Genomic DNA, 16,875 nt, shown 5'->3' with positions numbered 1-16,875 from the left:
TCTCATTATGTCTTCTTTGTAAACGCTTTTGCTTTGAACTGATTGTGTCTACTGGCAGACTATGGAAAGTAAACACCATTGGAACTCATGAACTATGGTTTTAAGAGTGTTCACCCACAGAGTACTTTGAACATGAGGTAATAGTCGTCTCTCTGGGGGACCCAACCTACAACCTGCAAATGTAAATCTTGGGGTGGGATGGAGTATAGCATCCAGATGGGATGCTATAGTGGTTTCTTGGCTATGGCAAAAAAGATAAATACTTTATGTTCCTGGCATGCTCCTGAAAAATTCTCCCTGATCTCTGTACTTGATGAAAGATGGTAGCCTTTGGTTGTATTTATAAGTAGTTCTTATGGCCAACTCCCCTGGAAAACTAACATTTATGATTCTTCCATTAGCTGTGAATTTTGGATAAACCCTATCTTGCCCCTTCTTAGGGCTTCATTGTCCTCATTTACAATTTGAGAAGGTTGTTGTTGTTTGTCGTCTATTTTCAAAGAGGACCAATGACATCATAGAGTGATGTCTTGGCTTGCCTGTGAATTGTATTTAAGTGAGGAAGAGCTGCACCAAGTCATCAGCCTCACTCTCTTTTCCTGAGTCATCAAAATCCAATGACTGCTGGTGATGACGTGGGATGCAGCGGATGACCTTAGTATCTTCAGTGACTAACCAAGCTCTAAAGCACTCCCCAGCCCCTTCCAAAAAAGGAAGAGGTTATTTAGCTGCCCTCAACAAGTACAATTCTAAAGGTTTTCACAAAGCCACAAAATGACTAGACGATTGACAGTAGTTCAAGTAATCTATGCTTCTTTGTGATTTGCCAAAAGTTATGTCATAAGTTAATGATAGAGAGAAGACTAGAACCTACCTACAACTCTTAATGTCATGCTCTTTCCATTTCCTGACATGAGATCAGCTTTTCAAACCAAGCAGCTGATCTCACCTTTAACCAAACTGGAAGCGCATCACACAAATGCCTTCTCTTCTCCTACTCTTAAGGTGAAAGTACTTTATAATTGTTGGGACTTGTTGCTTATCTTTTCTGGTGCCTTCTTAGATGTTGAGCATTTCCCCAAGAGGTTTTAGAAAGAAAGTCTAACACCAAGGAAAGGAAGAAATAAAATAATTGAGGGAACTTCAGCTTCAAAACATTCTTTTGTAACTATCTTAACATTGTCCTTTATAGAAGTTTGGTCTTTTGAGCTCATCTTTGTTTTCATCCAAATACATTTTTTATCCCCACCTTCTCAGTTTAAACACTTAATGAGTCTGATAAAATGAAAAGCATCATACTGGGAGTGAGATCTGGGATCTAGTCGTTGCTTGGCGACTAACTTGTGATCTTGGTTAAGTCACTCAGTGAAGAAACAGATTGCTCACACTGGAAGGGACCTTAGAGAACACATAGTCTAGTTCCTTTATTTTGGGCATGAAGGAACCAGGGCCTGGACAGATAAAGCTTCTTGCCCAAGGCCTTGTGGCTAATGTCAGAGCCAGGTTTTAGTTTTGCTGCCACATAAAATGAGAAGGCTTGACAGATATGACAATCTATGAGTCTATGAATATAATTTCCAAAAAAATTACACAGTTATTTCAGAGCTCAGTGATTCAGGTCATGATTACTCTTGTCCATTTGTTTCTTCCCCTGGTTTTTCCCCTCAGGTTATTTCACTTGCTCATTAATACCTCTTCCAGAGGGTGGGCAATGAAAAGGAGAGGAAAGGAATTTTCCGAATGCCAATTACTCTAATTTCAGGATCCTGAACCCATATCTATTTCCGTGCCCCCTTTTGCCCTCTCTGCTGTCTTAGCACAGTGCCTCTCTGTGCATGTGTCTGTGCATGTGTCTGTGCAAGTATGTGCCTATGCGTGTGTGTGTGTGTGTGTGTGAGTATGTATGTTATTTTCCCTTATCTCCATTTCAAGCTGTTGCTTCTCTAATGTGGCTGTTTGATAATATTGAACAGGCAGAGGAAAGCAGATGTGTATGTCATGGAAGTAAATTTAGAGTAGATCTTCAGAGAAGGAGGAAGAACCAGAGCAAAGAGCAGTGAAAGGAGTCTTGTACCACTCTACAGGGGTTTCTGTTCAGCATTGAAATATTTATATAACACTGTCCCAGACCACTAGGCTCCTAATCATGGTCCTGGTTAACTTTCTGGTAACTTTGGGCAAGTCACTTAACTTCTCTGAGACTCAGGATTCTTCCCTGAAAGAAGATTTGATCTAGATCAAAGGGTCTTGACCTTTTGTGGGGCATCACAAGCTTCTTTGGCAGTCTGGTGAAGACTATGGACCCCTTCTCAGGTCACTATTTTTACATGCATAAAATTAAACACACAAGATTACAAAGGAAACCAATTATATTTAAATAATGATTTATTATTTCTTTTCCCATTCAAGATCATAGACTACAGGTCAAGAATCCCTAGTTTAGATCAGAGGTGTCAAACGTACAACCCATAGGCTGACACTCCCAATAATGCCTCTGGAGTAAGAGGACCTTAGTTTTGCCCAATGGAACAGATGCTAGTTTTTCTATCACCAAGTAGCCCCTTTACAAATGAATGGGGTTGGTTATGGGCTGGGGAATGAAATGAGTAAGGGAAGATCCCAGTGAACAAAAGACCACCTACCATGTGTTTCCTATACCCTGGCCCTGTGTGGTTCCTTTAGAGGTGAATTCCCTTCCATATAGTGGAGAAATAAAATGTAGATTAAAATGTAATTGGGGAACATTCAATAAAATAAATAAAAATTTAATGGAACATAGATGATGTGAATATATAGTCTTCAAAGTCAATATCAAGTCTGCAGAGATCCTTTTGAACTATTTAGTGGCTCCCATTTCTAGTCTACATTTCTACTCCATTTGAGTTTGATGCTACTGGTTTAGATGATCTCTAATATATGTATATATGTGTATATACACACATATCCACATATATTTGCTTGTGTATATATGTGTGTATACATATACGTGTGTGTGTGTGTGTGCGTGTGTGTGTGTGTGCATCTTATCCTGGATCTCTAGGATGAAGGGTGGTAACAAAGGGATCAACAACCTTCCATCATTCTCTTTTACACCTTTTCCTCCCCCTTGTTCAGTATCTACAGGTGAACATGGGGTCAGGAATTTGGTTTAAAACCTGATTCATTTACTAGTTGTGTGACTTTGGGTGACTCTGTGAGGCCAGATCCCTCCCTTGTCCATTGAGAAGTTTGCAGTAGTCTCTAAGCTTCCTTTGAGCTCAGACAGTTTGTGATAGTGTCATTCTGTGACCAACAGCCTGAGAGGACCATGAAACAGGGAGAACCACATGCAGAGTCAGCATCTCCAGCTGATGGACTCACACAGAGGATGAGGATGTCTCACTGTAACAAGGAAATGTAGAAGGGAATGCTTAGAATGAGAATCAGAAGTGGGTTTGTGGCAAATGGAGCAGAGAGCTTGGGTTTCAGGGCTTCCCCAAGAAGACATCTCCATGATGCTCCATGAGCATCAGTAGATGCTAATTATTAAGAAGCATGCTGCCTTAAGTTTTTCATCCCTTTTCTACCTGGGCTCAAAGAATTCTTACCTATTCAGTGTTCATCCTCTAAGTAATAATGGCTCATGTATATAAAACACCTATCACTTACAGAAGCATTTTCCTTGAAATTGCCCTGTGAGGCAGATAACATGAATATTATATCATTGCCCCTTTTTGATGGATGGAAAAGCCATGGTTCCAGTAAGTTCAATGACAAATAGAGTGCGGGACCAGATTCCAGGGTCTTTTCCCCTCTATCATCTCACTTCCATCACCACCATCCCAATGGATTATCATTCCCGTATTAAGAATGAGGGAAAAGGAGGCACACAAGCTTCCCAACTTTCTCACCTTCACAGGGTGAGTCAACAGGTCTCCTCCTTCTCAGGCCTATACATTAGCCATTCAGGAAGATCTTTTTGGGGCTAGCTTAAATCACTCCCGGTGTAGGTTTTTTTCTGGTTTGTCCTTCAAAAAGACTGGCAGGCCACTGCCTTTTGCATAATATCCTTTACACTCACACCCCCCTTGCCTTCCCTTTTCCAGATTCATCACACTCTGTTTCTCAAAGCCACCTTCCTTTCACATCCCAAATGTATTTGGGACTTCAGTTACCATGGCAACTCTATGGAGTAAGTTTGCCCCTCCAAAGATCCTAGTGCCCTCAGTGGAAGATAAGAGGCAGCATAAGGCCATCTGCCTGCAGGAGCCCAAAGTGCAATGGATTTGAACCAAAGCCCATGTTTTCCAAGTACATGCATCTGTTTTACCTCATTGCACGCTGAGAAACAATGGAGTAGTTACTTTAGAGATATTGAGTTTGTGTAAGTCCTGTCCTTCCATTACGTTACAAGGCAGAGAGAGGAGGGTGATCCCAGGGGGTCTGACTCAGCAGCTGAACTGAGTGCTATGGTCTCTACTGAGCATCAATCTCCCAAGGCATGGCCCTGGGAGCCAGGATCTAGCTGACTTTGGTGACGAGGAGGGATCCATTGCACACCTGCATTTCAGGAGAAAATTATATCTGCTGTGAAGTAGTGGTCACCAGAGGCTTTGAATCTCATGGCAACAGGTGATATCCCTGCTAGCTTTGTCCAAGGCAATTGGTTTTCCTATCACCAAGTAGCTCTGTTGCAAATGAATGAGGTTGGCCATGGTCATGGGGTTGGGGCGGGTAAGGGAGCATGCTGGTAAACAAAGGACCACCTATCATGTGTTTCCCACACCTTGGCCCAGCTCCTTCAGAGTTGAATCTACATCCCTTCCAAATGGGAGAGAAATAAGCCCTAGGATTTTTTATATTCCCAACTTTAAAACTGGTATCAGTTTTTCAGCAGGTGGAGTATAGCAACGATGGGAAGAAGGGCCTTTCTGATCCTCCCTGCCCTTTATCCATCACCCTCACCTTCCTCTGGCCTTTTGCCCATAGCTGGGAACTGGTGGGGAGTTATTACTATCCTCCAAGCCCCTGTTCAGATTATATCACCTCCAGGAGATCTTGCTAGACTACTTCAGTCCATAGCATTTGCCCTTCTCACTGTACAAACTCCCTAGCAATTAATCAGCATTGCACTACCTGACTTCTCTTGTGCTGTCACGTTTTGCTATTAACTAACTTTATATGTATGTCTGACCTCACACAAATCAATTCCCCTAATTAGGCCAAGTTTTCTTACCTATATTATGGGGGATGGAGCAGGGGGACATTCAGTTTCATGATATCTAAGGTCCTTCCTAGCCCTAACATGTAATCAGTCCATGATTCTTAGCTCTTCAGCTACACAGTAAGCTTTTCATCTTTGTCTTCCCTGGGGAGCCTAGTTTGGTGCCTGGAATGTAGTTAGTACCCCAGAAATACTTGCCAATTGATTTCTGCTTTCCCTTTTGATTTCAATGAAAGAGAGATCTTATAAATTGTTGGGGGTGGAGAGAGGGACTGACCAGCAGATCTGGGATGCAGTACCTGAGAATGTAAGGTAAGGCAGTAAAGGTGAGGCTTGAAAATTGTGTCCTCTGTGTGATACTGTAATATTGTAATATGTGATGGATTATAACAAAACAAATACCTAAGTGTCATGGGGAATGAAGGCATTAAAATATGTAAACTTATATTAAGCTTATTTATATATCAACTAAATTTATATTAAACTTATATTAAAAGGAGTCTCTTATCTGTCCCCTTCTGAGTGTTGGGCCGCAGGCAACCACCCATCATCCTTCCCCCAGTTCCATCTTTGCTGACTATTTTATGGAGGAAAAACCTTGACACTGAGCAAGGATAGAGAATTTTATGCAGAAGCCTAAGTTCACTGAGGAATTGGTTTGATTCTCTAAGGAAAAGATGTTTAATTTCAGCCTGACAGTCCAACCCTGTGAAGAAGTATCATCAATAAAAAGCATCAATTGTTCAGTCATGTCTGACTCTTTGCTACCCCATTTGGGGCTTTCTTGGCAAAGGTACTGGAGTGGTTTATTATTTCCTTCTCCAACTACTCTTTTGACAGACGAGGAAACTGAGTAAAAAGGGTTAAATGACTTGCTCAGGGTCACCCAGCTAAGTGTCTAAGGTCAGATTGGAACTTGGGAAGATAAGTCTTCCTGACTCCAGGCCCAGCATTCTATCCACTGTGTCACCTAGCTGCCTACTATGTGATTTTAGGCAAGTTACATCTCTGGACCTTTATTTGCACAGTCGGCAGTTAGACTAATCAGTCTCTAAGACAGCAAAATTAGCATAGTGGAAAGACCACTGAATTTAGAGGTAAAAAACCCACCATTTGCTACTTGTGTAACTTTGGGTAAAGTCACTTTACTCCTGCTAGCCCCAGTTTTCTCATCTGTAAAACGAGTAGCATGAACTAGATAATCTCTAAAGTCCCTTCCTAGAGCCCAAGGTTCTAAATTTCAGCTCTGATTCGGTGATCTCCCCACAGCCCTTTGGTGGAATTTTCCCACCTTAGATTGAAGAGAGTACCCAGGCACTTACTGTGGAGAGGCAGCTCTTTTGCTCCCTAAGAACAGCACAGAATCCCAGGAAACCAGTCATCATCACCAGGGCTCCTGCAAAGATGAGGATGTAGGCAGAGGTGACAAAGGTACTGGAGGCCAGGACGCTCAGGTAGCCACTTTTCTCCACCAGGGTCCAGGTGCCCACAGCTAGGACAGCTGCTCCTCCCACCTAATGTGGAGAGAGAGAGAGAGAGAGAGGGAGAGAGAGAGAGAGAGAGAGAGGGAGAGAGAGAGAGAGAGAGAGAGAGAGAGAGAGAGAGAGAGAGGTAATAAGGTTAGGAATGATAGGGGTTGTGATAGGAACAATATCTACAAAGGATTCCTGCCCATGCATGCTAGACTAGTTTTTTTCTCTTTAAAAGGTATTGAAACCAGACTCTAGACTTAATTGGCTCAGGAGACTAAGATTTGAATTATCTATATTGCATCCAGGTGACTTAAGTATAAAAGCTATCACCAAAGAAGTCAGGGACTCCTTCCTCAACAATGTCAATTTCAGAATCAGGGAAGCCCCAACCAGCAGAATCAATGCTGTATCCTTGCTGGATAGTCTTGCCATGTTACGGTCACATAGACTTGCTTTTGTTAACGCTTAGCTAGTCTGTGAGCATCTTGTTTTGTTTCAGTCCCAAACCTGAACTACCAGACTGACCTGAGTTATACCTCAAGTACAATAGGGATTAGACATATGTACAGGCAAGACATAGAGCATAAAAGCAGGCATCAGTGGCCCAGTGGGCTTATATTATGAACTTTTAAAAGTCCAAATAAGCAAACGAATCTGGAGTCTGGAGCCCAACTCATCTACATATTAGGAACAATGATTTCTAGCTGGTGGTAGAAAGAGCTTTGGAGACTTTCTATCCTTGTTCTCTATAGTTCTGTGACATTGGGTACACCATTTAACTTTGCCAGGCCCACTTTCCTCACCTGTAAAAATTAGATTTAGACTAGATGACCTCTCGGGTTCCTTAGAACTCTAATATTCTATAATGATATTTTAAGTTTGCAAATCATACATTTACTTAATCGGGGTTCATAACACAGAATTTCGAAACTGGAAGGGACCTCAGAGACCATCTTGTCTAGCAAATACCCAGCCAACAATCCTTTCTCCAATATACCTGAAAAGTGGTCCATCCAGCCTCTACCTGAAGGACTCCTATGACAGAAAACCTACTACCTCCCAAGGCAGCAGTCTATACTTTTTGGATAGCTATAATTATTTTTTTAAAATATATTTTTATTTATTAGATATTTCCCCATTACATGTAAAATTTTTTTAGCATTCACTTAAATATTGAGTTTCAAGTTCTTTTTTTCCTATTCCTCCCCTTGTCTTAAGAAGGAAAGCAATTTTTTATCTCTTCTATATATGAAATCACGCAAAACATATTTCCATGTTAGCTATGTTTCAAAAGAAGACAGACACAAATAAAAAAAGAAAAATCAAGAAAATTTAAAAGCTATGTTTCAATCTGCATTCAGAGTTCATCAGTTCTCTCTCTAGAGGCCAGTAGTTTTCATTATAGGTCCTTTGGAACTGTCTTGGATCATTGTCTTGATCGGGGTAGCCAAGTATTTCACAATTGATCATCCTTACAATTTTGCTATTGTAAAATGTTCTCTTCATTCTGCTCACTTCATTTTGCATGAGTTGATATAAGACTTCCTAGGTTTTCCTGAAACCATCCTGCTCATCACTTCTTTATTGCCCAATAATGCTTCATTGCAATCTCATACCATAACTTGTTCCCCAACTAATGGGCATCGAATTCTTTGCCACCACAAAAAGAGCTGTTGTAATTATTTTTGTACGAATAAGTCCTTTTCCCTTTTCCCACCATGAGTCTTTTGGAGCTGTCTTAGATCCTTGCATTGCTGAGAAGAGCTAAATCTATCAAAGTTAGTCAACACACAATGTGGCTGTTACTGTGTACAATGTTCTTTTTGTTTCTGCTCATTTCATTCAACATCAGTTCATATGTCTTTCCAGATTTTTCTGAAGTCTGCCTACTCATCATTTCTTATAGCACAATAATATTCCATTACATTCATATACCACAACTTGTTCAATCATTCCCTAATTGATAGATAACCCTTCAATTTCCAATTCTTAGCCACCACAAAAGAGCTGCTATAAATATTTTTGTACATGTGAGCACTTTTCCCATTTGTATGATCCCTTTGGGATAGAGAACTAGAGGTAGTATTGCTGGGTGAAAGGGTATGCAAATTTTTATAGCCCTTTAGGCATAGTTCCAAATTGCTCTCCAGAATGGTTAGACTAGTTCACAACTCCACTGTCAGTGCATGAGTGACCTAATTTTTCTGTATTTGTCATTTTCCTCTTCTGTCATGTTAGCTAATCTGAGATATATGAGTTGGTATCTCTGAGTTGTTTTAATTTGAATTTTTCTAATTCAAATTAGAGCATTAAAATGGGACTATTGATAGTTTTTATTTCTTTTTCTGAAAATTTCCTATTCATATTTTTTGACCATTTATCAACTGGGTTCATTTACATATTTGAGAAGTGAAGTCTTTATCAGAGAAACTTGTGTGAAAATCCACCCCCTACCACTTTCCTATTTTGTTTTAATTTTGTCACATTAGTTTTGTTTGTGCAAAAGATTTTAAATTTCATGTAGTCAAAATTTTCTATTTTACTTCTTGTAATCTTCTTTATCTCTTGTTTGCTCATACACTCTTCTCTTATCCTATAGATCTGACAGGTATATTTTTCTGTGATATCCTAATCTACTTGTGATGTCACCCTTTATATCTAAATCCTTTATCTAGTTTGATCCTTATATTGGTATTCAGTATAAGACATTGGTCTATGTCTATTTTCTGCTAAACTGTTTTCCACTTTTTCCAGCAATTTTACCAAATGTTGTTCTCACCCCAAAAGCTTGTATCTTTGGGTTACTATAGTCATTTACTACTGTGCATTGTATATCTGATCTATTCCACTGATCCACCACTCTATTTCTTAGCCAGTACCAGATTGTCTTGATGATTACTGCTTTGTAATATAGTGTAAAATCTGGAACTGCTAGGCTGCCATCCTTCACATTTTAAAAAATTGATTTCCTTGGTATTTTTGACCTTTTGTTCTAGATGAATATTGCTATTGTTTTTTCTAGCTCTATAATATAATTTATGGTTGTTTGTTATGGCAGTGAATAAGTAAGGTGACTTAAGTAGAATTGTCATTTTATTATATTGGCTTGGCCTACATATAAGCAATTATATTTCTCACTGTTTAGATCTGTCTTTATTTGAGTGAAAAGTGTTTTGTTATGTTGTTCACATAATCTCTGAGTTTGTCTTAGCAGAAAGATTCCCAAGTATTTTATATTGTCTGCAGTTATTTTAAGTGGAATTAATCTTTTTCCCCTTTAAATTATTTAATTTTAGTTTTCAACATTCACTTCCATAAGCTTCTGGGTTTTAAATTTTCTCCACCTCCCTGCCCTCTCCCTTCCCCAAGATGGCGTGCAATCTAATAAAGGCTCTACATATACAGTCTTATTAAACATATTTTCACATTAGTCATGTTGTAAAAAAGAATTAGAATGAATGGGAGAAACCATGAGAATGAAAAAAACAAAACAACAACAAAAAAGAGAGTAAATAGTATGGTTAGATCTGCACTCAGACTCCATAGTTCTTTCTCTGGATGTGGATAGCATTTCCATCATGAGTCCTTTGGAATTGTCTTAGAACCTTGCATTGCTGAGAAGAGCCAAGTCTATCACAGTCAGTCAACGTACAATGTGGCAATTACTGTGTACAATGTTCTTTTGTTTCTGCTCATTTCACTCAGCATAAGTTCATATGTTTTTCCAGATTTTTCTGAAGTCTGCCTACTCATCATTTCTTATAGCACAATAGTATTCCATTACATTCATATACCATAACTTGTTCAGCCATTCCACAATTGATGAGCATCCCCTCAATTTCCAGTTCTTGGCCACCACAAAGAGAGCTGCTATAAGTATTTTTGTACATGTAGGTCCTTTCCCCTTTTTTATGATCTCTTTGGGATAGAGAACTAGAAGTAGGATTGATGGGTCAAAGGGTATACATTTCTTCTTTTATATCCTCCTGCTAGATTTTGTTTGTGGGATATAGAAATGCTGATGATTTGTGTGGGTTTATTTTATATACTACAACCTTGCTGAAGTTGTTAATTATTTCAATAATTCAATCAATTTCAGTTGATTCTCAAGGATTCTCTAGTTATGTCATCATATCATCTGCAAAGAAAGATAGTTTTGCTTCTTCATTGCCTATTCTAATTCCTTCAATTTCTTTTCCTTGTTTTACCACTATAGTTAGTATTTTAATTAATTAATTAATTATTCATTTATTTGTTTGTTTGTTTGTTTATTGTTAGTATCTCTAATACAATATTGAAGAACAGTGGCACTAATGGACATCCTTGTTTTACCCTTGATCTTACTAGGAAGGCTTCAAGTTTATCCCTATTACAGGTAGTGCTTGCTCTTGCTTTTAGATAGATCCTACTCATCATTTTAAGAAAGGACCCATTTATTCCTATACTTTCTAATGTTTTTAATAGGAATGGGTGATGTATTTTGTCAAAGGCTTTTTCTGCATTAATAAAATTATATGATTGTTGTTTTTATTATTGATAGGGTTAATTATGCTCATAGTTTTCTTAATATTGAACCAGACCTACATTCCTGGTATAAATCCCACCTGGTCATAGTATATGATCTTTGTGATATATTGCTGTTATCTCCTTGCTAGTATTTTATTTAAAATGTTCTCATTGATATTCATTAAGGACGTTGGTCTGTAGTTTCTTTCTCTGTTTTGTCTCTTCCATATGTTGCGTCATAAAAGGAATTTGGTAGGGCTCTTTCTTTACTTATTTTTTCAAAGTTTGTATAGTATTAGGATTAATTGTTCCTTAAATGCTTGGCAGAATTCACTCACAAATCCATGTGGTACTGGGGATTTTTTCTTAGGGAGATCATTTATGGCTTATTCAATTTCTTTTTCTGACTTAGGGTTATTTAAGCATTCTATTTCCTCTTCTGTCAATCCGGGCAATTTATATTTTTGTAAATACTCATCCATTTTATTTAGATTGTCAGTTTTACTGGCATATAGTTGGGCAAAATAGCTCCTAATAACTGCTTTAATTTCATCTTTATTGGTGGTGAATTTACCTTTTCTCATTTTTGATGCTAGTAATTTGGTTTTCTTCTTTCTTTTTTTTAAAATCAAACTAACTGATAGTTGATTTATTTTATTGGCTTTTTCATAAAACCAGCTACTAGTTTTATTTATTAGTTCAATGATTTAAAAAACCTTCAATTTTATTAATCTGTCTTTTGATTTTCAGGACTTCCATTTTGGCATTTGAATATTTTTAATTTGTTCTTTTTCTAGACTTTTTTTCAGTTGCATGACTAATTCATTGATCTGCTCTTTATTTTATTGATGCATGCATTTAGAGATATAAAATTCTCCCTAAGCAGTGGTAGGATTCAGTCGGTTCACACTGGTTTGGTAGAACCTGTAGCTAATTTTAGGTTGAGTTCCATGAACTGGCTGTTAGCAGAGTTGAGGCCTGTACCCACCACGTTAGTGGTGGGTGCAGCACCTTGGCTCAGTTCCCTGGAGAACCAGTTGTTAATTCATTTGAATCCCCCCACAGCCCCTAAGTACTGCTTTGATTGCATCCTACAGATTTTGGAATACTGTCTCATTGTTATCATTCTCTTTCATGAAATTAGTGATTGTTTCTGTGTTTATTTTTTGATACACTTATTCTTTAGGATTAGATCATTTAGTTTTAATTAATTTTTAATCTATGCTTCTATGGCTCTTTAATGAATGTAATTTTTAATGAATTATGGTCTAAAAAGGGTGAATTTAACATTTCTGCTTTTCTACATTTGTTTGTGAGGCTTTTATGCCTTAATACATGATAAATTTTTGGGAATGGTCCATGTATAGCTGAAAAAAAAGATATACTCCTTTCTATTCTCATTCAGTTTTCTCTAGTGATCTGTCATAACTAACTCTTCTAAGATTCTATTCATCTCCTTGACTTCCCTCTTATTTATTTTATAGTTAGCTTTATTTAGCTCTTGAGAGGGGAAAGCTGAGCTCTCTCACAAGTATAGTTTTACTGTTGTTTCCTCCAGAATTCATTTAACTTTTCCTTTAAGAATTTGATAATATGCCATTTGTTGTATATATCAATATATTTAGTGTTGACATTACTTCATTGTCTATGGTGCCTTTTAGCAAGATGTAGTTTTCCTGCTTATCCCTTTTAATTAGGTCTATTTTTGCTTTGTCTGAGATCATGTTTACTACCCTTGCCTATTTTTTTTACTTCAGCTGAAGCATAATAGATTCTGCTCCAACCCCTTATTTTAACTCTGTGTGTGTCTTTCTGTTTCAAGTGTGTTTCTTGTAAACAACATATTGTTGGAGTCTGCTATTCACTTCTGTTTTATGGGTGAGTGCATCCCATTCATGTTCACAGTTATGATTACTAACTGTGCATTTCCCTCTATCTTATTTTCTTTTGTTTATCATTCTCTCTCTCTTTTTATACTGTCCCTCCTCTAAAGTATGTTTTGTTTGTGATCATTGCCTTCTTTTATGTGCCCTCCCTTTTATTACCCCCTTTCCATCTCTTATTCCCTTCCCTTTTCCCTGTTGGGAAAAATAGGTTTATATTGCCAATTGACTGTGTGTGTGTATGTATGTATGTATTTCCCCTCTTCTTTGAACCAATTTAGATGTGAACAAGGTTCAAGTCTTGCCCACCCCCTCCATTGTGAAAGCTCTTTTTTGTGCACGTCTTTTATATGAGACAATTTCCTCCATTCTTCCCTTCACTTCCACCTTCTCCCAGGGCATCCCTCTTTCTTGCCTTTTGATGTTGCTCAGTCATGTCAGTTGTGTCAACTTTTTGTGATCCCATTTGGAATTTTCTTGGCAAGGATACTGGGGTGGTTTGCTATATCCTTCTCCAGCTCACTTACAGATGAGGAAAATGAGGCAAACAGGGTTAATTGACTTGCCTAGGGTCACACAGCTAGTAAGTATCTGAGGCCAAATTTGAACTCAGGAAGACGTGTATTCTGACTTTAGGCCTGGCAATCTATCCACTGTGCCACTTAGCTGCCGCCATTTGACTATAGATGATGTCTTGTGTCCAGTGCTATCACAGGAGTCCCCTGTGATCTCTTTCTGATGAGTTGCCAGGTCCCCTTATTGTCTCTGGCTGGAGAGCTTCTAAAGCTGCTGCTACTTCCATTGCTATCCCCTGTTCCCATCACTGATGTTTTATCCACATGAGCTTTGGGTTAGCCTCTACTCCTGAGCTACAGATCTCTCCTTCCATCCTCCTAAGTTGTCTTGGGTTGGAAGAATGCCTCGCTCTGAACTTTTGTTGGCTCTGCCACTCCAGAATTCTATTTGAGGCATTATTTTAAAGTTGTTTGGAAGGGAATATTGTAAGAGCTCTGCTGAGTACTTCCTTTACTCTGCCATCTTGGCTCTGACTCTGGAAGCCCTGGATAACTATAATTGTTAGGATGATGCTTAATCCCACTTTACAGAGGAGGAAACTTGCCCAAGCTCACATAGCTAGGGAGTGAGTATTCAGGGCAGGAACTGACTCCTTGTTCCAAGTTTGGCACTTTATCCACTATAACCTAAGTCCTTTTCTTCTCCTCTCCTTTGAGGTATGGACTCTGGTACTTTCACAGAACTTTGAGAATTGCAATGAATCAGTGGCCATCTGATCTCACTTACATATGAAAGGGTTGTCAGCAGCCATGCAAGTTGTTGTTCAGCCTTGCCTTGAAGACCCCCAAGGACAGGGAACTTACCATCTCTTGAGAAAGTCCATTCTATTTTTTTTGACAGGTTGAATAGGTGGCACAGTCGTTAGAGCACTGGGCCTAGGATCAGGAATACCTGAGTTTAAATCTGATCTCAGACACTTTACTAGCTGTGTGACCCTGGGCAAGTCACTTAACCTCTACCTCAATTTTCTCATTTATAAAATGGGAATAATAGTAGCACCTACCTCACAAGGTTGCTGTCAGGATCAAATGAGATTAAAGAATGGAGCACAGTGCCTGGTGGAGAGTAAGCACTGTATAAACGTCAGCTATTAGCCTGAAATTGTCCCTTTGCAAGTCTGCCATCTGCTCTTGGTTGTGCTTCCTGGAGTTAGAACAAACAAGGCTCCTCTGCCCCATGGCAGTCTTTCAAATACTTGAAGACAGGTACCAGGTCCCTCTTGAGTCTCCTTTTCTCAAGATTAAACACACTCAATTCCTGCAACCAAACCTCCTATTTCATGAGCCCAAGGTGTTTCACTGTCCTTGGTGCACTCCTCTATACATGTTCAAGCTTATTATTGTCCTGCTAAAACTGCGGTGCTTAGAACACAACAGTCTAGATGAGGTTTAATGGGACCATCACCTCCTTATCTCTGGAAATGATTTTCTCAGCCCAAGATGGCATGAGCAGTTTTTTTTGGCTGCCACATCACGGTTTTGACTGAGACAGAGTTTGGAGGCCACCAAAACCACATTTTTCAGAACAACTGTTGTCTTTCTAGGCCTCTCCTTCCTTCCCCCATAACTGACCAAAGTGCAGAGTCCTCATTATAGTTGGACCTCTTCTCCTTATATGTTGTCCCCTTGCAGCTTACTGTTAGCATGCTTCTTACCTCTCCCTTCTGTCCCATATTTCCTCTGCAATATGATGCAGTCTTATGACTAATGAATTTAGAATCATGGCAACTCTACTTGAATTTATTCTGGCTCTTATTTCCTTTGTGATGTTGAGCAAATCATCCTTTACTGAACCTCTGTGTCCTCAATTGCAAAATTAGGGGGTTGGACTAGCTGAATTCTAGGGTCCTTTGAAACTCTTGAGATTCTGCTGTTCTGTGAAGGTTGAGGCTGAACTCTTGGGTCTTAGGACCAATTCTACTGCCTCCAGTCTCCAGAGCTGCCTCCATTAGTTTTCTTCACAGCTCATAGATTTAGAGCTGGAATGAACATCCAAGGTCATCTACAAAGTGATGTCAAAATCAAATAGAAACTGATCCTTTTAGGCTGAATATTGACTTAGAAAGCCACAAAGTAACACTATCTATGTGATACTGTATTTGTATTTTTTTTATTAAACATCTCCCAGTTACATTTGAATTTGGTTCTGTGCACTTGGGAGTTTTGTGGCTGCCATCTTGTCCACCTCTCTCATTTTACAGAAAAGGAAACCCAGGCAGGTGACTCCCAAAGAATAATAGAAGATAAGTAGTATAGCCAAGATTTAAACCCAGATTTTCTACTTATACCCCTCCTTTCATTGCACTAGATCTCTCTTTCTTTACCCTCCTATTTTGTAACAGGAATTTCTTCCTTAGGTTGTTTCCATATTGGATCTAGGCAATGGCATGTGATCCCAACTCTAAAAAAATCTCTATTTTTTCCTTGCCTTGCTGTAAGAGAGAACCATTAACTGTGGATAATGGAAAGCATTATTTTTACTCATCCAAAGGAGGATCTTTTTAATTTCCTCATAATATCAAAGATTTTAGAACCAGAAGAACCTTAAAAGATAATCTGGTCCAACCTTCTGTCCTTAAGTGGGCAAAGTCTTCTTATCCCTATTTTATGAATTTATTCATTTATACATTCAGCAAACATTTATTAAGCACCTACTATGTGCAGAGCACTGTACTGTGTGAGAGGGGATGCAAAGACTCTGAACACATGGTCCCCATCCTCCTGGAACTAATAGTCTAGTACAGGAATAAGCCATCAACATAGATAATTATAACATATAATATTACATGGTGAGTACATCAGAGAGGTGAAAACTAAAGTTTGGTCCAATGGCAAAGGTGGTTACTGGCAGGGGAATCAGAGAAGGCTTCATGGAGGAGGTGTTGTTGTTTGTCCTTGAAGAGGATCAATGACATTAGGAGGGTGACGCCTTGACTTGTGAGTGAATTGGCTTTAAGTGGAAGAGGTAGCAAAATGAGGCAACTGACCATAAGGGGCTAAGAGTCTTGTCTCAAGTCACACAGTTAGTGAATAATAATAGCAAGATTTAAGCCCAGGTCTCTTGACTTCAAAATCAATTCTTGATCCATTATACCGAAAAAAAAAATCCTTTAAGCACTGTTTCCACACACCACCACCCTCACAGCTTTCCTTGAATAATCTTATCTGCTCCTCAGTTTCAGGGACTCTACTAATCCTGCAACCTGAACACATCTATATGTACACACACACACACA

General features: G+C 38.9%; 1 protein-coding gene across 1 annotated transcript in view; it reads right to left on the bottom strand.

Annotated features, from left to right (window-relative positions):
• TSPAN11 (tetraspanin 11) overlaps nucleotides 1-16,875 on the bottom strand; it is a 105,527-nt gene that overhangs the window by 63,071 nt on the left and 25,581 nt on the right. The window contains exon 2 of the mRNA XM_036761394.1: nucleotides 6,526-6,717. Within this exon, the coding sequence (XP_036617289.1) occupies nucleotides 6,526-6,717 (192 nt within the window). The remainder of the gene's footprint in view (nucleotides 1-6,525; nucleotides 6,718-16,875) is intronic.

This window comes from Trichosurus vulpecula, chromosome 5, assembly GCF_011100635.1.
Source record: "Trichosurus vulpecula isolate mTriVul1 chromosome 5, mTriVul1.pri, whole genome shotgun sequence".
NCBI classification, from domain to species: Eukaryota; Metazoa; Chordata; class Mammalia; order Diprotodontia; family Phalangeridae; genus Trichosurus; species Trichosurus vulpecula.
The sequence above is the reverse complement of the archived record's forward strand: the minus strand, read 5'-3'. Positions and strand labels throughout refer to the sequence as shown.